Genomic DNA, 25,226 nt, shown 5'->3' with positions numbered 1-25,226 from the left:
TGTTTTACCAAGTAAGTTTTTTTTTTTATAATTTTAATTTTAGCCTTTATATCTGTAATATTTAATACATCGACTGCTTTATTTCTGTTATCGCACAGGAAGACAACAATAGAAGCTTTCACAAAAACAGCAAATTTACTGTAGTACAGGAACAAATGAGAACACGTTTTATACGTAAAAACAGAACAACAAGAACATTGGTATGAACAACTCTGGAGTTGCACGAAACAGTTTTATTTAAATTTTCAAAAATAAATTTTAGGTAGGTTGACAATAGGAAAATACGTAATTATACATTTTACATTTGATACTGTTACATGTGTTAATATCTTTTTTTTTTTTTTTTAAGGCTCAGTTCTCGATGTAAAAACAGAAAAATAGATTTTAAAAGTTTGATCAATAAGAAGAATTCCCAGAAAAGAGAGAAAAGTGAAAGGAGAGAGTCTCTCTTTCCTTTCTTCTCCTTTCACTTCTGTGTGTTTTCTCTCTCCCCTCTCTCTCTCCTTTCACTTTTATCTCTCTTCTCCTTTTACTTTTGTCTCTCTCCCCTCTTTTCCTTTCATTTTTGTGTCTGTCTGAGACAGACAGATACGATGAGAGAGAGAGAGACGGAGAGAAAGGAGTGTCTTACAAACATCTTACACGTGACTTTCACATTAAGAATCACTGTCCTGAAGTGAAAATCAAAAACCAAAAGGAAAAAAAAATGAGGGGGAATTAAATCACTGTTTTAAATTCACGTGATAATAAATAATTTAAAATTATTTTATAACTTTTATATATTTTCTCGATAAAAAACCGATTTAACTCCAGATGATTCGATAAAATATACAAAAAAGACGACGTTGAACTTCAAACAGATCAGAGTATCAAAAATACATATTTACCATTTAAAGAAATGTCTAAATATCGGTGACGGAGGTAGGAAAACTTCCTTTGCTTCCATTGTATTCTTCCAAGTTGCCAGTGCCCGGATGAAACGACGATTTGTTGCATAAAGAAGCGCATCCACGGGTTTTGCAAGAATCAAAAATCGGTTTCAGGATCTTCTTTTTGCAAATGAAAATCAGGAAGAGAAAAAGTCCGTGCAGAGAATTTAGAGTATCGGCCACCAGATACAAATGACAGTTTTTGAACATAAAAGGAATGAAATCGGTCACCCAAACCAGTCCCATTACCAGGAAGAGTTTGAAGTATAATTTGAACCTGAAAAATAAATAAAAGCTGACGTTCGTGTTTAGTAATTACGTTTAAAAAGAACTTTTTTTTGCTCTGAAGAATTAGGTGTAAAAGAAAATTAAGGTTAAAATACAGTATCTAAATTACAACCCCAAATATTCGTAATTATTTATTTTAAAATTTTACTTACTGAATTTTATTTTGTCGAAGTTGAAACTTCTGTGTCATATTATCTATCTGGACGAGAGTCTTTGTGGTAAGGATGAACATCACTATGTTGGTGAACAGTATAATACCAATTGGTGCACTCATATAAATTAAAGGAGCAGTGGATCCTCTAAACCAACAAATTCCGTCTCCTATTCCCGGGTGATATTCCTTAGAAACCAAATTCGTATTTTGCATGACAATCAGAGGGATGCAGGTAAGAATAGTCGAAGTCCAAGCATAAACGGAATACCTCAGGTATTTCTTCGAATGCCTGGTATTCGTGGATGCTGCGGTGGAGCTTACTGTCTTCCAAAGATCGTAAGTCATGACGTTCAACCAATAAAATGTCGCTATGAACATAATGTAAGTTACAGTTCCTATTGTAACGCATACGGAGAGAGGCAAGTACGGTTGTAAGTATATGTCGAAGAACAGAAGGAAATACATAATACCCAGACAACCGGAAAGGGATATCAAGATTTTTCCATGCAAAGTCTTCGATTCTGATATGAGTATATACACAATAATGGTTATGATTATGCACAGTACTGATAAAATAATGGCGGTTGCGATAATGGGTTGTATAATATCATAAGTTGGACATGTGTTTAAAGATGCTTCCGTTAAAATAGTCTCGTTGCTGATATCTATCACCTCAAATAACACCGATTCGTTACTGATATTCATGTTGACTTTGATTATTACACTTTAATCCACCTTTACAAGGAATTTCTTACGTGGCATCAGACACCTGCAGAAGGAAATCAAAGTGCTGTTTAGACTGAATATTTAATACTGTATGAAAGATTTTGTTAAACAAATCGAAATAAACGACACATCTGGTTATTATGGAAGAAACAAGAAGCTCTCTCCGGAATGGAAACAATTGTACAATTATTGGAAATGCTGAACATCACATTACGTGAAGAAGGGATGCTGTAATTTTATCCTTATTTTCTGTATAAATCCTTACAGAAAAGAAAAAGAGAAGAGAAAACTAATGTATTATCATTGTTTAAACCATTATTATCACATTAAAATAAAGATATATCAAACTTTATATGAATTGAGCGTGGAAAATTTAGAAAAAAATCATTACCTGTAAATAAAAAACATCTGTTATACTTTGAAACTCTTTATTAATACAGAGAGCTTCATATAGTATTGTCAATTAATAAATATTAAAATATACTCCTTTATTTTATTAAGTTACTTACCTTCGTATTAATGAGGATCTCGATTTATTATTAAAAGTTGAAATATCAAAATATGACAAACGGATGAAGTGGCCATTATTATATATATCATTTCATAAGGTTAGAAAGAACGTTGTCAATTGTTTATCCCGCATGAGGGTCGGTTCTTGTCAAATGTCACTATTGTCTACAACCTCATTTTCTAAAAATACTCGAATTTCGTCCCCCCTTTTTTTCTAGAATTACGTGATAAAGGTCTCGAATACAAAAACACACAACTTTCTATTATACACTTGATGCAGAAGTGAAGATAATACTTGGAAAGAGTGTAATTTATTGGTACCTTATCTAGAAACCATCTCAATTTTACTCTCTCATTCGGTTTCTGGTGAATTGCTGTCCATTGTAATATCATTTTGATCACTCACTAGTCAATAAATGTTGTAAATTGAAGGCCTAATTTATCAATAATTCTATTATTTCTGACGAATCAAATAATATAATACTCGCCACTCGAGCAAAATTTGGCCCTCAGAAAAAAAAAACAAAAGCTAAAACGTTTGATTTTAGTAATAAAATCGGCCAATTCATAAATACAATCCATATACACAGAATAAGAATAGATATTTATTGTGCAATAATTTGTTTATAATGTCCATACAGGCTCTGTGTGAAGAGCGAGTAAAGGACTGACAAATACAGAAAACAATAGAAAAGTTCTCGCAGTCTGGTATTATTAACATGTCAGACAATTACTACAGATTCAAGAGTAATTAAAATTACATCTCACATCTTAGAAAGCAATTAAAATATTTAAGAAACAGCTTACCTATTATTCACTTCCAAACCGGAAAGATGTCACAAGACCTCTGCCGTGACCTTACATTCTACTTAGAAAACACGTTACAAACAGGAAGTAGTCACACACTTTTCCTTTTAATTTAAACACTGATACGAGGATGAAGAGAATGTACGAAACTTACTGACCCTTAATTCTTGACCAAGTTGTTGATCATTTATATGGCTAGAACTTACCTAATTTTTCCTAAGTTCATACGTATTTACCATACCCTCCTAAATACTATGCACTCTCACACGCACCCTGGGATCTGTCATGACTTCAAATCACGCATTTACTTAACGTCACGTAATGTTTGTCTACCTGTCGTGATAAACTATACTGTATTTAATGAACTAAATTCATTAGTTAATTTGTTGACAGACCCTTTGGAAGATGGAAGGATGTAATGAGTATTCTTAGACTTGAAATGGCTACCAAGTTGCCATTGTGGATGACCCGATTCATTGGCCAAAAAAAAAAAAGACAGGAAACATTCATTTACACAATGGTTTCACACTGTATAAAAATGTATACAATTTTATATCAATAATATTTGATGAACCTTCGTCCTATAATGACACAGTTTGAGAGATAGAGATGGATACGTGTCATATTTTGAGAGGGGTCGGATTTAATGAACGTTTTATTTGTTATACCATTTACAATCTTTTATAAAACATGACAGATCCCAGGGTGCATGTGAGAATTAAACTTTTTGCCATTTTAAAATAATTATTAACATAAAACGTTTTTTATAAAAAATCTCGTAACAGATGGCGCCACACACAATCTTATAATGTTACAACAACCGGGAAAGTTACGCAACTCATTGATAGCCTTTTTAAAAAAAAGTTATATAAAAATATTTGAATACACATTGGTGTCTTTCTTATAAAATGAATCTTGTGTAACATTTAAAGTAATGAGATTTTATTTTAAAAATATCTTGTGTGACGCCATCTTGTGTTATTATTATAAAATGCAAAAAAGATTAATTTTCAGGTAGGGAGGAGTTTTATAAACATAGCAAATGCTAATAATGAGTAGAATCGTCATTAATGCCGACTCATTTTTATCTCTCCACTCTTTTTGCATTCGCATTTTGCATCCCGGTATACAACTGCACTTCAGGATTCCATAAATCCTGTAACTTGGCGCAAGTTTATGAGATGTTTAAATGAAAATACCCCTCGGAGAAAGTGGTTAAATTAAACACATTCTACTGTATACGGATAGCATTTAGTCCCCCCCCCTTATTGGCCGAGCGGTCTAGTTTAGCAGCCTGCCGCCCTGTGGGACCCGGGATCGAATCCGGACGGGTCGAAAAATCGCCAGGAATTTTTCGGGGGTGGTCCGTCCGGATATGTCGGTCCCGTCCCTCATCACCCGGCCGCCCCATTGTGGGCCTGGCCGAACCCATAATGGGCTTGCTATAAGAGGCCCTCTTAGTGCCCATAGGGTGGAAGGAGTTACAAAAAAAAGTCCCCCCTTATGGCCTTCTCCTGTCAAATAGAAACAAAGACAGGATACTACATGTCTTCAGCCAAGTTAATGACGGCTATATTTTTGTGTGTGTTTATTGCGTTGCGTCAAATCTAAGTATGTTGGATTATAATTGGGAAAGTGAGGGGTGCTTCGGACATTGTGAAAATCTGGCAAACCTATCTACGTCAGGGGAAAGGGGTGGAATGAGACATGTGGTTAATAATATTGTCGAATTGATTATATAAATATATATATATATTTCCCTAATACAATCTTGAAATGTTTAAGTATTTCACATCAAGCAGGTTTTGAGGTTTTTTTTTTTTTTTTTAACTCTTTCCGCCCTGTGGGCACTAAGAGGGCCTCTTTTAGTAGGCCCATTATGGGTTCGGCCAGGCCCACAATGGGGCGACCGGGTGGTGAGGGACGGGGCCCGACATATCCGAACGGACCACCCCCGAAAAATTCCTGGGGATTATTCGACCCGTTCGGATTCGATCCCGGGAGGTTTTGAGGTTAGAGGAAATGTCACGTAAAAAATTCCCAGTGGAAAAAATCGTGAGTGGGAAATTAAATCTCGTTTTTAAGTTAAAATGTCAAGAAGATAATGGTAAATTTTTTTAAAAAATAGTTAATGGTAATGTTTATTCTTTCTGAAATACTGTTTACAATGAAAATTTAAGTAAGAAACATTTCCAGGAAGATGAAGGAACCTTATTTATAATAATTTACATTTTCTCATCGCGATGATTCTTCAATTATTTGTACAATTAGAGGTTCCGTTAATGAATACAGTAGAATCTCTGTAATGCGACATGCGGGTATCGGATTACTGGATTTTCTATATAAGTACGTACTGTACAGTAAAAACACACATTGGTAACACGAAACTAATATGCACCGCTCTGCAGTGGAATGTCGGATTACCAGACTTAGAGTGACGGACAATAGAGAATCTACTGTATTTTGTATTAAATACATCGATTCCGGCAAATATACAAAGCACAAGAATATTTAAAACAGATAATTAATCGTACATAAAAAATAATTTAAATTATTAAAATTTGACATATTTTCTCAATAAATTTAAAGTTTTTTCACAATGAAAAATTGAGAACAATTCAATAAAATATGCAAAATGACGATGCTTTGAGCCACGAGTGTACATTTACAAGAGGATCAAGAATAAATTTACTATTATTATTTGGTAAATAATTAAAAGAAATGTCTAAATATCAGTGACGGAAGTAGAAAAACTTCCTTTGCTTCCATTGTATTCTTCCAAGTTGCCATTGCCCAGATGAAACGACGATTTGTTGCATAAAGATGTGCTACATCCACGGGTTTTGCAGAAATCAAAAATCGGTTTCAGGATCTTCTTTTTGCAAATGAAAATCAGGAAGAGAAAAAGTCCGTGCAGGCAATTAAAGGTGTCGGTTACCAAATAAATATGGCAGTTATCGAACATGGACGGGATGAAATCGGTCAGCCACGTCAGCCCCATTATTAAGAAGAGTTTTAAATATAATTTGAGCCTGAAAAGTAAATTTTAGTTTACATTTGCTGCAATGCTAATAATAACTAATAGAATACTGAACTTTACTTACTGAATTTTATTCTGTCGAAGTTGAAACTTCTGTGACATATTATCTATCTGGACGAGAGTCTTTGTGGTAAGGATGAACATCACTATGTTGGCGAACAGTATAATACCGATAGGAATGCTCATATAAATTAAAGGAGCAGTATATCCCTTAAACCAACAGCTCACTTCGCCTAATCCCGGGTGATATTTTTCAGGAACCAAATTCGTATTTTGTATGACGATCATGGGGATGCAGGTGATGATGGTGGAAGTCCAAGCATAAGCGGAATACCTGAGGTATTTCTTTGAATGCCTGGAATTTGTGGGTGCTGTGTTAGAGCATACTGTCTTCCAAAGATCGTAAGTCATGACGTTCAACCAATAAAATGTCGCTATGAACATAATGTAAGTTACAGTTCCCATTGTCACGCATACGGAGATGGTTAGATATGGTTGCAAGTACACTGCCAGGAAGAGGAGAGAATACATAGTTCCTAGACACGCGGACAGGGATATCAAGATTTTTCCATGTAAAGTCTTCGATTCTGATACTAGTATATACACAATAATGGTTATGATTAGACACACCACTGACAAAACGATGGCGGTTGCTATAATGGGTTGTATAATCTCGAGAGTTGGACATTTGTTTATGGAAGTTTTATTGTCGATTTTCGTAACTTCCGGTAATGTAGTTTTGTTGCTGATATCCACCACCTCAAATAACACTGTTTCGTTGCTAATATTCATGTTGACTTTGATTATTACACTTTAATCCACCTATACAAGGAATTTCTTACGTGGCATCAGACACCTGCAGAAGGAAATCAAAGTGCTGTTTAGACTGAATATTTAATACTGTACGGGAGATTTTGTTAAAAAAATCGAAATAACCACATATCTCCTGGTTATTATAGAAGAAATAAGAAGCTTTCTCCATAATGGAAACAATTGTGCAATTATCGAAAAGGTTAAACATTACTTTTGTAGGAAACTCACTCCAGTTTTTGAAACTTAATCGTTTCCTTGTTATAAAAATAAAACTGGAATTTCATACAATATAACGTAAACCGTTTTTTAATTAATAAATAAACAATTACTTTCCATATCTGAATTATAATTTGAAAGTAACAAGAAACAATACACCTACGCAAATTACTTTTCGCAATAAAGTTTTCTTATAACTTCTGAAATAAATCTGTCCTTCACAAGTATGTAATTATTCGAAAAGTCAGTCTTTCACAGTCTACAAGAGCGTAACGGACAGACTCTTCGAATGATCACATAAAATTTCACGTAGCTAATCCGAATACCTCTGTGATACAGACACAAATTAAAACTAAATATATTTACAACAATACTAAACTTAAACAATTAATGCAATTATATAAAGAGCATTTCTAAGTGTGAAGACTTACTATAATCAGTGCAGAAACCAGAAGATCGGGATTTTCTCTATAACGTCACACACGATTAGTAACACCTCTTTACTGTTAGATGCCATTTAAGGAAATAAAGGATCAAAAATATTCGATAGAAATTTCCTTGATTAATAAGAAATCAGTCTTTGATACTCCGGAATCACTTTTCTATTCCGGATAATACGTCGTGTTACGTAATACTGCGTTATATTGTCTAAAAGTCGACAACAGTCAGGGAAAACACTAAAATAAAGTCACAATTACTACTAAAAATAAAAATTCCGCACAGGAAGTGTAATGGTGAGAGAAACGTGTTTTACTCGTTGCTAGAATGTCGTTTAGATAATAAAAAACATATTGTCTTTATCGTATTTTTATGTAAAGAATCGAAACAAGAATGCATTGTTTTATAACATTGTGCTTCTTGCTTGCACAGATGCTGCTTGAAACCTTGATTTTGTGACAATCCAGTTGTTACGCAACTTCAGGCACGTCAGTAACAACTGAATTATAAATCCAACCAGAAATATAGCACCCAAATTAATCAAATATGCCAAATTTTTTGAGGTTCCTCGGCATTTTAAACGACGTTTATTTATTAATTAGGTCAGCAAACTTTTATTACGTAAAAGACTACTTAAATCGGAACTCGGAATAACTTGGTGAAGAATATTATAATTAAGAGGATCCTTGAAGAATACGGGAAATTACCGTATATACGTGTAATTATCGTTTAACTATTTTTTATGTAGTAAATTCACGTCGTAGCAAGACGTTATAAAATAAAACCAATTAGCAACTATAATGGCTATTAAAAAGCGTTATTGTGTTAGAAAATTCTTGGGAATTTAACACACGTGAAGGGATACGAATCAACAAGAGGTGTATATGTTGCAGTAAGTTTCGGGATGGTTACGTTTAAAATTACGGTCTTGTTTGACAGAAAATACAAGATTTTAAACCATGAAAACAATTTAAAAATAGCCATTACGCTATTAAATATGTCACGATGAATGAAGTGTAGCAATGATGATTGATTGCACAATGCAAAATGACTAATGAAAATTCAATAATTTGCGAAATGTGACGATAAGAAATGAAGATTACATACTTAAATGCAATTATTCAACAGGAAGAAAAGAACGTAAGAAACGGGGGATGCTATTTTCTTAGTCGGTGCTATTGATCGCTAGGAAAACCCTCGTAAGGTTTTTAATTATGGAAATTTATGCCACAGATGATAAATTTACTTTTAACTGAATCTAGTTTCATCTGACTTGCCGTAGTGCAACTTTCGCCAAGTTTACCCCTAACACCAGTGATGAAATAAGGAAGGTGTATCTTGTAACAACGAATACTTTCAATCACTTTTGCAACATTTATGAGAAAAATCAAGAAACCCGATAAACACCTCATACATATAAATTATTTAGTAAAGTCTAGAAACGAGATAATTCCATACACACCATATGCAAATTGGAAGGAAATTAACAGATTATCATTGTTTAAAATTAAACAGAACGAAAGAAATACATCGAAATTAACTCATTACAGGATTTAGAAACAGGAATTACCTATAAATATATTTTATTTTTCAGTATTTCTTTGATGTAGACCTTGGAGCACGATGCTGAAAAGTTCCTTCTTTAATTTCTGCCTTTATTCTAATATGGATTTAGTGTCACTTCTTGTCGAAAGTTTAAATATTAAATAACGAGAAAGGAACGAAGTAGCCATCATTACATATAGACCTAGTAAGTGTTAGAGAGGAAGAGGGAATGTTTTCAATTGTTTCTCCCGCATAAGGGCTGGGTCGTGTCAAATGTCACAACTGTCTACAACCTCATTTCGTAGAAATATTCCAATCTTCGCTCCAATTTTCACCCTAAATCACGTGATAAATGTCTTTTAATGCCTGATCCTCTCTTGTTTCACCACTTATTTCGAGACTCTTAAGGGAAGAGGTAAATCGTAGCAAATCAAAACCGAACTTAAATCCTAATCTACTCTTTGTTGCAGCGATTCTCTTAATTAAAATTTCCCAATCTAACTGACTTTTTGAGCTTCGTAATTGTTTTCGGTAAGCATAAATAAGGCAGTAACGCACACAGGATATAGTGCCTGGTAAAAAAATTCAAACCTCAAGGTCGAAAAACGGACAATTTCTCTAGCTAATTGGCCGATAAAAGCAAATATGGCGTAATTATCATAATTTTAATTAACTTCTAAATCATTTAATATACTCATAATTAAGGAAATAAACACGAGCAAACTTACATTCGTCTGACAACTTCCCTTCACAAATAATCGAAGAACATCCTCTGTAAAGTTTATATTTGACCCCCGCCCCTTCCTTTTCCTTTTCTAGTTATCGATAAGGTTTACAAATATAATTATAAGAAACAATTGAAATCAGCAATAACTAAGTAGATATTGAGAAGTGAGCCCCAAACTACGTGAAGAGACGAAGAGCATCTTGAGTTTAATAGAACAATACACATTGTGATAGAGTCGTGGGTTACAATTAAACCAAGGCTTTTAATCAGTCTCGTAGCCAGGAATAAATCTTAGGAGGGTCACAGGGATAAGCTACGAAAATTGTGAGCGTAGTTTTAATATTAAGTTATGCATTTAAAGCGGAATAAAGGTTTAAGTGAATATGAAATACTGTATAAGTAGGCACGTTTATAACAGGAAGATGACATCAGTAGGAGTTTCGTGACGATCTAACACAGTGCAATACATTCAAGCAATTACTGTACTTCATTAATACAGCAAAATAATATTTAGGTAACGAAGAAAATAAAGCACAACTTACCTATTTTCCACCGTCAAACCGGAAAGATTTCAAATGCCGTCCGCGACGACCTCACATTCTACTGACAAAACACGTTTTGATACTTCCAAGAAGTAGTTGTGCGCTTTTTTTTATAATTTAAATAATAATGTGAGGGTTCAGAGGACGAACAGAATTTATTTAACACTCGAACGAAAAATTTTCCATCGCCCAATTGGAATTTAGTACGACGTTAAACACTTAATTACGTAAACAATTTAACAATTATAAGCCACCTACACTTTAAAGTTCGATAGAGAAAATGATGTTTGTCCAGTCTAAACAGTTAATTATTTGAAAAATATTAATGAAAACACTAGGGAGATTCTTAACAGAAAAGTACACAAAAGACTAATTTTATGAATAATCCTTAATTGATCATTTGATGAAGTTTTGCACGAGTGTTGATTTTCTATGGAAATGATAAATGAATTGCACATAGAGGTGAAAGAACTGACCATTAAAATTTCAGTACCTGAAAGAATTTGAGGTCGAGGTCTGTGTACGTGTCCTTCACGAGTCTGATAGTCGGATCAGGTCATTGCTTGGAGACCTTGAAGTTGTGTAGCTTGTGTTTATTAATTGTATCTGTGTATTTTCCTTCCTATTGAAAGAATGCTACCATAGCAAAATACCATAGAAAAAGCTTGAAATAGCTACCATCCTAACTAGCTTTTTTAGGCATTTTCGTACAAAAAATATCGTCAAATCCGAACAAAACCTTAAGGGTTTGGAATTAAACTACAAAATTTTATAAGGAATTTAATACAAATTATTTTATTTATTCATATTCCTTTTTTTTATATTAATAAAAATATATACACATATACAAACAGAACTGGTGGAGGATATAGATACAAAATTAGGTCATAAGTTGTAAAAATAGTGGTTTTTTTTTCAAGTAAACTCTTCCTTGTAATAGTCTAGCATAAAAGTTGAGATTTTATTTAAAATATTAATCAATAAATTGGATTTGTTTTGTGACAGACCAGAGACACCTCTGCTCTCTGGCAAGGTACGATTACCCAGTTATAGCTTTTGTGACTAGACAAAAATAATATTCTCCCACAGTACCACAAATATATTTTCACCGGGTGAAAGAAGACACCAAATATTCATTTAAAATTTCTTTCAAACTGTATAAAAATATATACAATCTTATATTAATATTTAATAGACTTATCTAACTTGTAGATCTTAAAATAGCTCAAATTGTATGCACTGATGCTGTTCAATTCAACAAGTTTACATCCTAATGGATGACAAAAGGTATATGCCTTAACTTGATTTTAGTTTATGAAACAGAGATTATACAAAATGATCCTGGGAATAAAAATAGTCAATTCTGTTCTCTAGCACCCTCGACCGTTTTGATGGAACTACGTAGCCTCTTAAACGTTATTGGCGATAAAGACGGGCACACGATCTCCACAGATTTCAACACGCAACTGTTACACTTTCTGTTCACACACATCAATTAATTTACTTCTATTTATTAACAACTCTATGACTAGATATTCTGGTCCTTCACTGGTATATACAAACTAAGTGACAAATGTGGCCTTCTAGTATATGAAGAGTTATAGTCGAGTACTTTATTATTCCAAATTGGAAAATATTTTGATGTAAGGTTCTAAAATTTTAAACTGTTCTTCAGAAATGACGTAGTTGTAAATGTTATCGTAATGTTTAACTTGAAGAGCTACACTTGTTTCCTTTATGTTATTTTGTAACCCTCTAGTAACTTTTACGTCTTTTTCGACGTTTATAAAAAAATCAATTTCGCCAAATTTTCGTCCACTAAAATAAATTTTAAAGTTTTTCCACTCTTTTCTGGTGACTAAATCTATCAAACAGTTGGCGAATGCACAAATGTCAATGAAGTGGGGAATTGCATTATTAAAATGAAAATTCTCTCCAATTTTGACAGGATAATGTGCCAAATTGTTTGACTGTTCCACAATAATAATAATTTCCAATTTGTACAGATCAAAATTATCATGAAATTTCACCAAATCCTCTATGCAACTTTCATCAGTATAATCAGGATAAAGGATTAAATAGACTCTAGGAAATGGTAAAACTTTTAGTAAGTTTATAAGTTCATCAGTCTCATCTAGATAAAATGTTACTTTCAACTTTGAGCATATAAGCTTTCTATTGTTTTCATTTCTTATTTCTTTAGAAATGTGTATTAGGTTATATGGAGTATATAAATTCCTACTTACATATTCTAATAAATTAGAATGAAATATATCATTGTCGGAGAGACCAAGTAGAAATATTGTAGTTTGAAAACTGACGGAATAAAGACACGTTTTACTTTTCAAAACGTCGTAAAGATATAATGCAGAGAGAAATTCTCGAAAGGTACGATGTACAAAATCGTAATAGATGTCGTCTTCCCTATCGTCGAAACAATCGAAAAATAAGATTTCCAGACCGAGAACGAATTCTCGATCTTCTTTTTCGGGAAATTCCTCTTCTAAATACTTAGATGTGATCGGACGCTGAACGGTATTCAGTGCTAATTCTCCTAAATGAATTAAGAGATCTTCCCCTGTGAAATATTTTCCTTTCTTCAACTTTTGATTTTCACCATTCTTTTTAATATATCTTTTAATAAACAGAGAAAAAATCTGAACAAACAAATCTGTCTCACTCCTTATTGCATTTAATGCATTATTCAGATGGAGACAACATAACATGTGCAACATTAGTGGGCCTTCTGCTAATTTAGAATAAAACTTACTGTAATTTAACACTTGAACCATGTCCTCGCTTTTGTCGGAAACATCTTGAAAGACTATCCTGATGTACGTTTCTTTCTGTTCGTGTGAAAATCCTCCAAGAACGAATCGATACGCGGCGTCTTCTCTTATTTCTTCCGTAACGTGCGGACGGCTGGTAACCAAAATCGTCATCGTAAGCGAAATCTCGAACGAGTCTTCTCGAATAAACTTCAAAACCGGAGTTCTGTCGGAAATCTCATCGAAACCATCCAAAATCACTAAAATATTCAAATTAGCTTGTTGTAATTTTGTTTTAAATTCTTTTTTTCTATTTTGAAAGATTGCATGGAGCACTTCGTCCATTAAGCTTTTTTTGTTAAGATGACGCAACGTTACTACGACCACAAAGTAGAATTGTTTCAAATAATTTTCGGATTCGACAAGCGTAGCCCAATCGTATGCTAATTTCTGACAGAGGGTCGTCTTACCGTATCCGGGATCTCCCGTCAGTAGAAGTGTTTCGTGTCCTTTTTTGTCTACGCAGAATAAGTCTTCTAAACAAATACTTCTTTTAACTTTACTTCCCAGTAAATTTGTTTCATTCATAATTAGCTGTACAAAATAATCCTTCAACGAAAAGTCCTTCCTCTTTCCTTCCCAGAAGAGAGATCTCATATATGCATTGTGTGTCGCGTAACGATTCTTTAATCTCTCTCTATACATCAGGAACGAATCTGAAATTAAAATAATTTCACGTAAGCGACAATAAAATATTTTAACCATAAAAAATATTTATTTCTTTTAATGTTAGTGTACAAACAAGACATTAAATTCTTCTTTACGTATTAAAGTCAATTTTATTTTTGAATTCAACTGCAAGAATTGTAAGCAACCTTATTACAACTTAGTATAAATTACAAAGGACAATGCAAAAGTCAGTTAACTGCTTCTGAAGAATTAAAAGGTAATGCAGAATTTCGTAAAACAATCTGTACGGAATTGCATCAAAGCACTGTATTTTATTTCTTCAATTACTTTTGCAATGTTTGTAAGTGATAAACTATTTAAATAAGATAGTCTTTACAATGGTTCATAAATTTTTGGCCCACAATCTACGTTACTAAAACATAATTATATATTAATGTAAATTTGAAATGTGGTAATGCGCTGGGAACTTGTACATGTACAGTGAAACCTCCAGTTTTCCAGTAAAATTAAAAAATAGTTAACGTATAAGATTATTTAAAAGTTTATTTATCTTAATAATAAATATTAATAAAACACTTGCCAATTGTTTTTATATCTGAATTCAAAGATTCAGAAGATCCTGCATGATGACAATGAAATTCTATTTTAGGTCCAACGTGAACAGAATGACATTGCTTTAACATAACCGGAGCAGCACTACTTTTTTCAGCTGAAATAAAATAATTTTAATTAACACACATATATTTAGATAAGTCTTCAGGTTATGAAATGAACTTAATAACAGAAAAAATTTAATTAATATAAAGTTAAATTTATTATTAAAATTTCTAAAAGCATGTTAAGCTAGAAATTTTACACAGAAAATTACATTAGAAATTAATATAGTTGTTTTACTAAACAGTGGTGATGGTTTAAATATTTTATAACTTGATATGGAGAGAAAACAATTATTTAAAGGAAATTTAGTGTACAATGATCATTTAAATCTAATTAGTTTCATTATAATTATTATGTTTAATTTACTTTAATAATCAATAGTTCAGTTATGTTCTTTTGTGATTAATGCTAAAAAAAGTTTTAAATTTTTTAATAATTTTTAAATTCTTATTCTTTTACTTCATTTCACATTAATGAATTTCATGTTCATACATTTTCATATGTTACCTTTCCATATGTGTTATAACATTCGATCCCACCGGAATTTAGCCGGTAATGATACATCCCTTTCCGCGCGAGTAGAAGGAAAAGGGATATGAGTCAAAAGATAGAAAAAATGAATCAGGAGGAACAAGAGTCGAAAAACGCGGGTTGGCGAACCTGGAACTCGTGACCGAGAGAATAAAAGGGCGACGACGGAGAAAAGGGGGGTCGGTTACGTTTATCTCTTAGCCTGTGCGCGTGCGGCCAAAAAGTCGAGGGGAACCGCCGGAAATCCACGAAATCGTATCGACTGTGAAGAGCGACCCGGATCACGAGGTATGACCCGAAGTTTTGTAAACTCTCCCTCCGCGAATACGAACTCAGGCGACCGACGCTCGCCGTATCTGTAATCGTCAAGTTAGCTTTAATAAATCTTTGTTATTGTTTTATCCGTTGTAATGTCCTTTATTCGAATGTCATCATCCGCCGCTCTACCGTCGAACCCATCCACTTCCTCCACTCGCATCCACTCGCGTAACGCGTAACTCCTCCGAACCGCCATCTTGATGTGGGCAGGTCTCACGGACCTGTTAGCCGCCAAAAAGGAGGAACGAGAAATCGGCCGCCTCCCGGCACCCACATTTCCATATGTGTTATAACATATTTATCCTATTTACAATAGAAAATGTCTATAACAATGGGTTTCCTCTGTACATTAACAACAGAACAATATAAACTCCTAACAAATATTAAAATACAAAGAAAGGCAAAATAATTAAAACTTATAACATAAAAAGTACAATAAATACAATGAAACATTGAGTAAAACATTGTTATTTAGAGACTTTTCCTAGAAAGAAGGGAGTAGCCATAGCCAGGACAGATAAACATTAATCTATAATGGATCGAAAGTCGGCGAAAAAAACGGAGCACGAAATAATTTTGGAAGAAACAGAGTGACAAAAATGCCGTAGAATTCCGTGCCGAATCGAATGCGATTTGCTTACTCTATCCACGTCACATTTGAATGTGAGTTTATTGCCAAAAATGATGTTAAGATCATTTATGGAGTTGATATATTTCATTTTTTCATTATAAATAATAATGAGTGGAAGAGGATAGTCCCTGGTTAGCAATAAGCATATAGCCACAGTTTTTTGGATATTAATTTTTAGGTTGACTCTTTCAAATAGACAAATCAGTTTGAAGCATAACAGAATCATGGCAAATTAATTTAAAATCTTAGGTGTAAGCTATAACTGAAGATTTTGGGTGATTACATATCAATATAAACTGAGGAAAAGAGTGTGCTTAAGACCGAACCTTGTTGGATGCCACAGGACTGGAGGAAAACTGAAGATTTCAAATTCACTTACTTTTATGGGAAAAATACCTATATAATTTTTCTGTATATATAAAAAAAAATGACTCAAATCTCCTATTTTTATTAAAATTTATGTCACACTGAATGTATTGAAATAAATATTCATAAAGGAAGAACATTTAAATACCTTGAAGAACTTAAAACAATGTATCTAAAAGACATTGGATCTACTAAAAAAAAATTAATTATACTGTACAATTAGACTTCAGAAGATATTCTCTCATAATTGAAAGAATATCTTCTAAATACTAGCATATTGAAGAAATTCAGTTGTCAAAATTCTGATATGAAATGGCAAATAACAACATGGAAAAGGAAAAGAGAGGTGTTTACTTGATTCTGGTGTCGGACGATAGATTTGATGTAATTACAAATTAGGTGGGTTACACATCCACACCCCTTAATGGCACTTAAAAGAACACAGATATGTCATACTTAAACAGAATTTTTCTACATTATTATTTGCACTCGCAGACGAGAAAAGCAACATAGTTGATGAGTGTGTAAAATAGTCCGACAACTTAACAACAAAAAAAATCAGCCAATTTTACCAAGATTAGGAAATATACAAAGCCAAAAAAGGGGAGTGCATCAATAAGAGATGCAACATCTATTTCCAACACAGAAATTTGTACTAAAATGCTAATAGTTTGGCTTATGCTACATATTTTTTTTAGCTAGTACTAGGCCTATTAGCTTCAGTTTAAGTGTAGAAATAAATAACAGTAATCATGTTTGTGTAATTAAAGCAAACACATATATTGTATGTACTGCATATGAGCATCACTGACTAAGATAAGGGAGCTTAGCCCACCGTAGCTGATCTTAATGTTCAATAAATAATTTAACGAAGAAATATTCAGCTACTTTTAATAGCTATTATCAGGTTACACATTATAATCCTAGAATTCTATGATTTAAATGTAAAACTTTTTAAACATTATACTAAAACTTTAAATATTCTTGATGTTATTCCTCCATTTAAATACTGAGAAATGGTTGTTGAAACCAAAACATGCTTATTAATCTACTTTAGTTTTCTGCTCTAAATAAAACATTTTGGGTGAATTTGTACAAATAACTTATAAGAAAGTAATAAACAATAATTGTAATATAAACAGTCAGAAGATTAAGGAAGAAAAGTCATCAACAGAGCACTCTGATGGATCTGGCTTTGTACCCAAATTACATTCTCAGAAATTTTCATGGGTGCTTTACTATCTGCTCGTCCCATTAGAAGCCCACTAGTGGCCAAGTGGATCGGGTTGATTGCAAGTCTGTACTTGACCGATGGGCTGGCGAAAATTTTCTATATTTTCTTTATTTACGTAACACTTGAATGGAGCCAGTTTCCATTAAAAGTCCGGAGAACTTTTTCCATTGGCAGATCAGCTACAAGTTGCCATTGACACATCCCACCAAACTGAACTACATTCCATTTTGAGTCAAGCTCAATCCAAGATGGATGTGAAAAGTGTCCTTCTAAGAGCTTGCAGGCATTTAAATTGTACAGGATGATCTAATAAAACTTTTTCCATTGGCAGATCAGCTACAAGTTGCCATTGACACATTGAAACTAGGAATCGGTGGCAGTGATAAACGAGACAGACATCACTGGTTTATTTATCTGGAATTTCAAATATTAGCCCTTGAGTCGAAAATGAATAAACAATCAAAATTTGAATGTTACAAGTAACAAATTGGACAATAAACATAGCAGCTTTCAGCATTGCTAATTCTTGCAAATAAACTTTTCATTTAATCATTCAGTATAATTTAAATTTCTTGCATGTGATTCAGTTTGCCCCCAATACAGATAAACCCCTATTAGACACCAGAAATATTAATAATGCATTAGATTATTTTAATTTATGAACAGATTTACTTACCATTTAAAACTGCTTTAGATATGTATTCATACTGTGTTATTTCATTTAATCCCTAAAAATGTATTAAAACATTTCATTAGCAGCAGTAAAGATAATTAATCAATTAAGGTTCTAAATTACTATCCTCAAATGTTATTAAAGAAAAAATAACTGGCATAATAATAACATCATCATTCAATATACTACTGCAAGAAAATTGGACAAATTGACTATCAACTGGCATAACAAAGTAACAGCAATGATCCGCTGGAATCTTTGCTCACAGAATAGCACACCTTGATAAATCTTAAATAGAAAAAGTTATTGAATAAATGTGTTGAAGTTTCCTATACTTGTAAACTAGTGGAACTGTGTATCCAGTTATTGCAAATTTGAATAACCGTAGTAAAAGTCATATCCGACCACACCTACAGTATATGCCGCAGACGACGGTATTACTGGAAACGGCGCATAATACATCCCAGATATTTAGGAGAGAGTTAATGTTTAGGGACTAAATCTAGCCACCGACGTCTGGTGAGCTACGCTTGGTGTATATTTATAGAAGTTGTAAGAAACAGGCTTCTAAAAAAAAGTGTTTTGTTTTCTGATTATTATAGCTATAAATATATATCAACAACAACTCATCAGGCTAGATTTAGGCTGTAAATATCTTCCTTACAAATGTAAGGTAAATGTAAACAAGCCTTTTACAATGAAGGTAAAGTGAAGAAGATGAGAGAGCCCAGCCAATAAAGTTGCTGGGATTGCTAATTCTATGTCAGCACCAATTTTACCGCCTAGAGGACAATTCTGGTTATCCATTGAAAAGTTAGCATAGTCTAATAGACTTCAGAATCATTCAAACTATATCAGACAAATGATGCCAACAAGACTCAATCCTGCCTTTTCTACTTTGTAATCCAGCATCTTACTGCTACCCTTAATAAAATAACCCTTGAATAGATATATTAAATAAAATGCTATTTGTTACTTAAATGAAAAGAAATCAAATCTAAAAACAGAAAAAACTTATGTATATTAAAATTAGTAATAAATTTTCTTACATCCATTTTCAACTCACCATGTTAATCTGTTTGTTATCCCGAGAATGTCGACACTTTGCAACTGTCTTGTCGTCGTCTTCTTTATCCGAATCTTCCTTGATTTTTTGCGTTTCACTTTCCATTTTCTTTCCAAAATTGTTTGTATAATTAATAACTCATTAATATCAAATTAATAAAACTGAAAAATGTAAAATTAAATTAAATTAAGAAATATTTGAATTTGAATTTATATATCTTACCATATAATTATGTATACAATACGGAAATGATTTTAGAATAATTCAGCTAATTTCTTTGTAAGTTAACATTGTTTCTCCAAACATTATTACAAAAATAAAATATAATTTTAAATAATTAATAAAATAATATTAATACTAAAACAATCAAGAGTGAAATTTATTCACAAATGTTTAAGACTGAATACAAAAACCTTTTTAAAGACTCAAGCACATTTGTTCACAACAATCAAAAGACAATTAACATTAACAACGTTAACCTCTACAAGCTCTACTCCACCTATACATATGCAAATTATTTAAAATTTGTCCTCTAGTGTTGAATATTTAAAAAAATTTCTTTGTAATAATAAAAATATTAAAACAAATAATCCACACTAGGAGACTTTTTATAAATTTATATATGTGAAGGGAAAAAAGAGTCTCTAAAGAAAGGTCAATTCTGCTCGTGTTAATTGTGTTCTGATGATTGCGAATGGATGTGCCAAAGACTTACATTATGATAATTGATAATCATTAATATCATAACTTGAGTGGTTTATCTTTTATCAATTATGATTTCAATATAATTGCTATCCATATTATCTCAAAGTAGAGAAGTCAGCCTTAGCATAGCCTAGCAGCCTGAAAGGTTTGTGTTGATGAAATGTAATGCAATCCTTGGTCTGTGGTAAAGCTTGTTGTTTGATAGCCATATTCCTATCTGTTTCCTTCCATTAAGATTTTTAAATTTCTAGCCAAACTGGAATCTATGTTTGTTTAGGCCAATGGCATACAGACTCACATCAAAATAGAGGGTGAATTGGTATAGTCAGGGTTTGGTGTTGTAAATAAATATAAACAAACAGGCAGTTTTTTACTAATCTAATAGTTCAACATAATTAGTTACAAATACAGTTTTGTTGTCAATATAACTGATTATATTCTGCATCTTGTAACAATTTTTAATCTCAACTTTAAACAGTTTTTATAAAAGGCAATGTTAATTTGCTGCCTCATAAATATGTATGACTTTCCTGGCTTAAATTTCCTGTATTGTCGTTAAAAATGGTACCAGAATAATAAATAGCTATTTAGAAACAACAAATTGTGATAACGTGTCTTATAAAGGAAGGTGTTACTAGCTCAGAAATTCCCCACTACACACCTTTAGCAGTGTTTGAAGGCAACACTATAAAATCAACAACAGAAATAAAGGATATAAAAAAAAAACAAATCTTACTAAAAACCGAAATTAAAAAATTGTTATAATATGTCGAAATTACCCTTAAACCCATCGAACTCCCACAAGTACACGTGTTCGTCACGTGGGATACATGACAACATCGATTGCAATAACAATCAGAACATTGTTGCCAGATTAAATATTTCATATTTGTATTAATTATAAAGTGATAATGTAATAAAACAATTGTCTTAAATTTATCATAAATAAAAACGAATTTCATTTCTAATTTTGTAAAAAGGCAAAAAATTATGCTAATTGAAGATTTTATTATTATTATTATTATTCTTTCCGCCCTGTTGGTACTTTTTTTTTTAACTCTTTCCGCCCTGTGGGCACTAAGAGGGTCTCTTTTAGAAGGCCTATTATGGGTTCGGCCAGGCCCACAATGGGGCGACCGGGTGGTGAGGGACGGGGCTCGACATATCCGAACGGACCACCGCCCGAAAAATTCCTGGGGATTATTCGACCCGTTCGGACTCGATTCCGGGTCCCCCAGAGCGGTAGGCTGTTACCTTGACCGCTCGGCCATCCGGCCGTCGCCCTGTTGGTACTAAGAGGGCTCTTTTAGTTAGTCCAATTTGGGTTCTGCCAGGCCCATAATGGGGTGGCCGGGTGGTGAGAGACATGGCCCGACATATCCAGACGACCACCACCCAAAAAATTCCTGGGGAGTTTTCAACCCGTCCGGATTTGATCCCGGATTCCCCAGAGCGGCAGCGGCCATCTTGACCGCTCGGCCATTCGTTCTTCTAAAAGAAGGGAAGGGTGCAAAATGGGATTAGAAATTCAGTTTAAATGAATCGGGAGATCATTTCCTAATGGCTTAGTGATAAGTGATCAAACCAATAAGCCAATAGCAAAGTCGATAACTGCAGTAACTGAAGATAACTGTAGTTAAACATCGCGATGTGTTTATAATGTTTGCAAATTTAAAATAATGAATCTACAGACATATACGCTCAAAATTTTACTTTTATTTCATTTAATGGAGACACGTATCCAAATAAAGGAATCGAGATACGTCCAATGGTATCACTTGCCAGTCGTTTTACAATAGCAGGTGCCATATTGGCATCTGTCTACAGTCATACATTCTCTCTGACAGTCACTATCTCTTTGGCATTGGTTATAACCTCGAACCAACGTAGGAACTACAAAAATAAATATAAATTACTTTAACTAAAAGATATAAAATATCGGGATTCAGGGGTGGCAAACATTACCTGTTGTAATTGTCAGGATAGAAAGTAGTAACAATGCAAAGACAAACTTCATCTTGATCCTATGCATTAAAAAATAATTCAAATTATTAAATGAATTATGTTTAAAGATAATTGTAATCAGTGGCATAACTAAGATTTTGTTCTAGGGGTGATCTGGGAGGATGATATCTCCCCATAAGTATGCCACTAATTATAATTAATCTAAAGTTAGTTGACTGTTCTATAAAATGGCTACTCTGTATTGATACATATGTTAACAATTAAATTATGCTTAGGTTATTACATAATAATATATCTACAGTACAATTCATACTTACTTCGGTTGAAGAAACTATATTTTTTTGCAAAGCTTGCAGCAATTTATAGCAACAACTAAACAGAAAGTTAGAACTTGGAACCAATGAAATGTACACTTTCGCAATAAAAGTTAATTCCATGTTATAATGGAAACCTCCGTGTTAAAACATTAAATATCGTCGTTAAAAGCAATAATAATTTTTAAAAGTTTTAATGTTTCGTATGACGTTTCACTTAAAGTCATTTCTGTTCCTTAATGTATAAATGTATATTTTATACATACTCTGCTGTATTCTTCGTTATTCATTATTATTTTCCCTCTCCATCATCCCTCGGGTATCAGATTATCAGATGACATTCCTCATCATCCCTCGGGAAGCCAGAGATCCCGATTGATCCGGTCTAGTGATTAAAAATTACAGGCTGGCATTGTGACGATGTCGTTGTATTTTGCTTCATATTAAAGTTATAAAATCTTAAATTATATTTAAGGTTTCGATAAGTAAAATGTACGCAAAGTTTTTATTTTTGGAAACAGCTGCAAGCAAATAGTTTCATCGTCTGTTAATTGCATAAGTATTATTATAGAAAATTGCACAATAAAAATTTAGCTACTAAATTGAATGATTGTAGATGGAAGGTTTACAGTTATTTAAATTGCTCAAATTATGATTATAAATGTTACTTTTTCAACTGTTATATAGAACAGAGGAAAAGTATGGCCATCGGTTAAAAATGACTCGAGAACGGAGTTATTAGCGTGGTTGAGGCCGAAGTTTTAAACTAAAGAAACTACTGTCCTTTGCTTTTAATAATAAGAATAATTTCAGAGTCTCTGTTGTGTGAATTATTGAAAATGAGGTAGTTTCTCGGTTGCTGGCTTCCACGGTAATTTGTTTGAATGGTTTTAAAAGTAGAACAATTTTTTCAACGAGAGACCACTAATATGTGCTCAACGTCGAAATTTTATTATCTATATCATACGGATAAGAACCTTTTACTGTTCCAAGTTTTTTTTGCAACATGTAGTATGTAGAATTCCAGCGAGAATTCCATCTTGAATTAATTTGTGTTTCTGAATACCTAACTTGTCTCGCAAATCTTCCAATTTGCTTACAGCTACAGCAGAACGATTAAAATGTGTGACAATATTTCTATTAACTGTGATTATAGTTTTCACATCTTGTTGAGAAAATTTGCATTCGTTTAGAGTCAGCTGCAGTGTATGTGTAAAGCATGATAATGGCGTTGCGATTCCCGATTTCTGCTACCATATTTGCTCCAGAATCTCTCAGTACTAAGAATATCTTCTCACTTTTCAACTTATACTGTTCAAGAACAATGTTTATCTGTTCACTGATTCGTGTAGCTTGTGGGAACCTTCAAAGGTAATAATTCAAAAACCTTTGAAGGTTCCCACAAGCTACACGAATTGGCACAAATTCAACTTGGAAATCATCTCGTTTCAATCTTTCCTAAAAAATTTCCAAGCAACACTAGAATCCATGAAAGATTTGGATTTGGCTACTAATTAATTAAAATTAAAAAGTTTTCCAAAATAATAATTTCTCATTTTAATTTAATACGTAAATCTGAAAAAAGAAAAAAAAGCTTCATATTGAAAATTATTTTTATAACAAATTGTTATAAAATTATTTTTATCGTATGAAATTTTATATTTTTATTAAGAATATATAATTTCGTGCGATAATAATCATGATATTAGTATAATATTAGTACAATAAATTATTAACACTAATCGGCCGATTAATCGGTAATCGATCATTTTGCTTATCGTTGTACCCTTACTTTTAACTCTTTGTTTCGGTATTTGATGATGTCTATTTTTGCAGGAATTACCGTAAAATGAAGCCGATTTAATGCATTTAGATTGCATACATCAAGCTAGTTTTTTTTTATGGTAATAATTTTCATCCAGACAACTGGTGGAATTTTTGTAAGCATATCTGGTCGTCTTCTTGGAATGAAGGTCCCGAACCGAATCAACATACGGCAACCATTAAAATCGCTAATTACATAAAAATTTTTGGGATTTTTTTACCTTGGTTATCTGCTTCACTGGACATAAAACAGGTAATCTAGACATCTTACCTCTTACCAAACTTACCACTATGGCACTTTCATCACAAATTTTATTTTAAAATTAAGTTTTGTTTATAAGTTCCATTAAGTTTGCTTCGTTTCACTAATTTTCGCCAAGGCACATATGAAGTTTAATGTGATTAATATATAACAATGGAAACAACACATAAAAAGAAAATGTGAAAAATATAACAATAGGTCTATAAAAGCTGTGGTTATACTGAGTAACAAAAGAAACCAAAATAATTACAAAACGCATGCGAAATATGTTAAACGGTTACAATTTGATTTTTGTAACAATTTTGTACTCTCTACAGTAATGTAGTGTATAAGAAATAAAGATTAATGTTACCGATGGTTCCAAATGGTGGCTCGTCTCTGATTCAAGGAAACGGAAGAAAGAAAACTGTGGGGATTTGGTTGGTAATAATTATGGTAATTTATTAGAATAGGTTAGGTTAGGTTAGAACATGAGTCCTTACTGTTT

General features: G+C 32.8%; 3 protein-coding genes and 1 long non-coding RNA gene across 7 annotated transcripts; all 4 read right to left on the bottom strand.

Moving 5' to 3' along the window:
- Positions 1-894: 894 nt before the first annotated feature.
- On the bottom strand, positions 895-7,977 carry LOC136983136 (G-protein coupled receptor Mth2-like). Of its 2 annotated transcripts, none has more exons than XM_067279773.1 (3): positions 7,915-7,977; positions 1,370-2,140; positions 895-1,206 (listed from the first exon to the last, which is right to left on the bottom strand). In XM_067279773.1, exons 2-3 carry the CDS (start codon positions 2,074-2,076, stop codon positions 903-905), a joined length of 1,011 nt encoding a protein of 336 aa, XP_067135874.1. In that variant the 5' UTR covers positions 2,077-2,140; positions 7,915-7,977; the 3' UTR covers positions 895-902. The 2 variants fall into 2 exon arrangements, with proteins under 2 accessions (XP_067135874.1, XP_067135873.1); XM_067279772.1 differs by lacking the exon at positions 7,915-7,977 and adding an exon at positions 3,415-3,488.
- On the bottom strand, positions 6,108-10,894 carry LOC136983135 (G-protein coupled receptor Mth2-like). 2 transcript variants are annotated; one of them, XM_067279770.1, is made up of 3 exons: positions 10,736-10,894; positions 6,519-7,310; positions 6,108-6,446 (listed from the first exon to the last, which is right to left on the bottom strand). In XM_067279770.1, the coding sequence occupies exons 2-3, from the start codon at positions 7,244-7,246 to the stop codon at positions 6,140-6,142; spliced, it is 1,035 nt and encodes a 344-aa protein (XP_067135871.1). In that variant the 5' UTR covers positions 7,247-7,310; positions 10,736-10,894; the 3' UTR covers positions 6,108-6,139. The 2 variants fall into 2 exon arrangements, with proteins under 2 accessions (XP_067135871.1, XP_067135872.1); XM_067279771.1 differs by lacking the exon at positions 10,736-10,894 and adding an exon at positions 10,195-10,276.
- A 620-nt stretch (positions 10,895-11,514) lies between these two features.
- On the bottom strand, positions 11,515-21,309 carry LOC136983134 (uncharacterized). Of its 2 annotated transcripts, none has more exons than XM_067279769.1 (5): positions 21,111-21,309; positions 19,670-19,830; positions 18,607-18,658; positions 14,774-14,902; positions 11,515-14,219 (listed from the first exon to the last, which is right to left on the bottom strand). In XM_067279769.1, the coding sequence occupies exons 2-5, from the start codon at positions 19,772-19,774 to the stop codon at positions 12,352-12,354; spliced, it is 2,154 nt and encodes a 717-aa protein (XP_067135870.1). In that variant the 5' UTR covers positions 19,775-19,830; positions 21,111-21,309; the 3' UTR covers positions 11,515-12,351. The 2 variants fall into 2 exon arrangements, with proteins under 2 accessions (XP_067135870.1, XP_067135869.1); XM_067279768.1 differs by lacking the exon at positions 21,111-21,309 and adding an exon at positions 19,892-19,969 and having other exon boundaries at positions 19,670-19,777.
- A 761-nt stretch (positions 21,310-22,070) lies between these two features.
- LOC136983173 (uncharacterized) lies at positions 22,071-22,663 on the bottom strand. Its single transcript, XR_010881991.1, has 2 exons — positions 22,340-22,663; positions 22,071-22,267 (listed from the first exon to the last, which is right to left on the bottom strand). It is a non-coding gene; the product is annotated as an uncharacterized lncRNA (long non-coding RNA).
- Between the last annotated feature and the right edge of the window lie 2,563 nt (positions 22,664-25,226).

Source organism: Centruroides vittatus, unplaced genomic scaffold (assembly GCF_030686945.1).
Source record: "Centruroides vittatus isolate TY-2023 unplaced genomic scaffold, ASM3068694v2 contig_877, whole genome shotgun sequence".
NCBI classification, from domain to species: domain Eukaryota; kingdom Metazoa; phylum Arthropoda; class Arachnida; order Scorpiones; family Buthidae; genus Centruroides; species Centruroides vittatus.
This window is presented reverse-complemented; position numbering and strand designations above follow the sequence as displayed.

Excerpts from the sequence above, each read along its gene's own strand:
- LOC136983136 (XM_067279773.1), bottom strand. The coding sequence starts at position 2,076 with ATGAATATCAGTAACGAATCGGTGTTATTTGAGGTGATAGATATCAGC. Across the intron at positions 1,207-1,369 it reads CTTCGACAAAATAAAATTCA|GTTCAAATTATACTTCAAAC; the intron begins GTAAGTAAAATT and ends TTTATTTTTCAG.
- LOC136983135 (XM_067279770.1), bottom strand. The coding sequence starts at position 7,246 with ATGAATATTAGCAACGAAACAGTGTTATTTGAGGTGGTGGATATCAGC. Across the intron at positions 6,447-6,518 it reads CTTCGACAGAATAAAATTCA|GCTCAAATTATATTTAAAAC; the intron begins GTAAGTAAAGTT and ends TTTACTTTTCAG.
- LOC136983134 (XM_067279768.1), bottom strand. Across the intron at positions 18,659-19,669 it reads ATAACAAACAGATTAACATG|GGATTAAATGAAATAACACA; the intron begins GTGAGTTGAAAA and ends ATACATTTTTAG. Across the intron at positions 14,220-14,773 it reads TTCAGATATAAAAACAATTG|ATTCGTTCCTGATGTATAGA; the intron begins GCAAGTGTTTTA and ends TTTTAATTTCAG.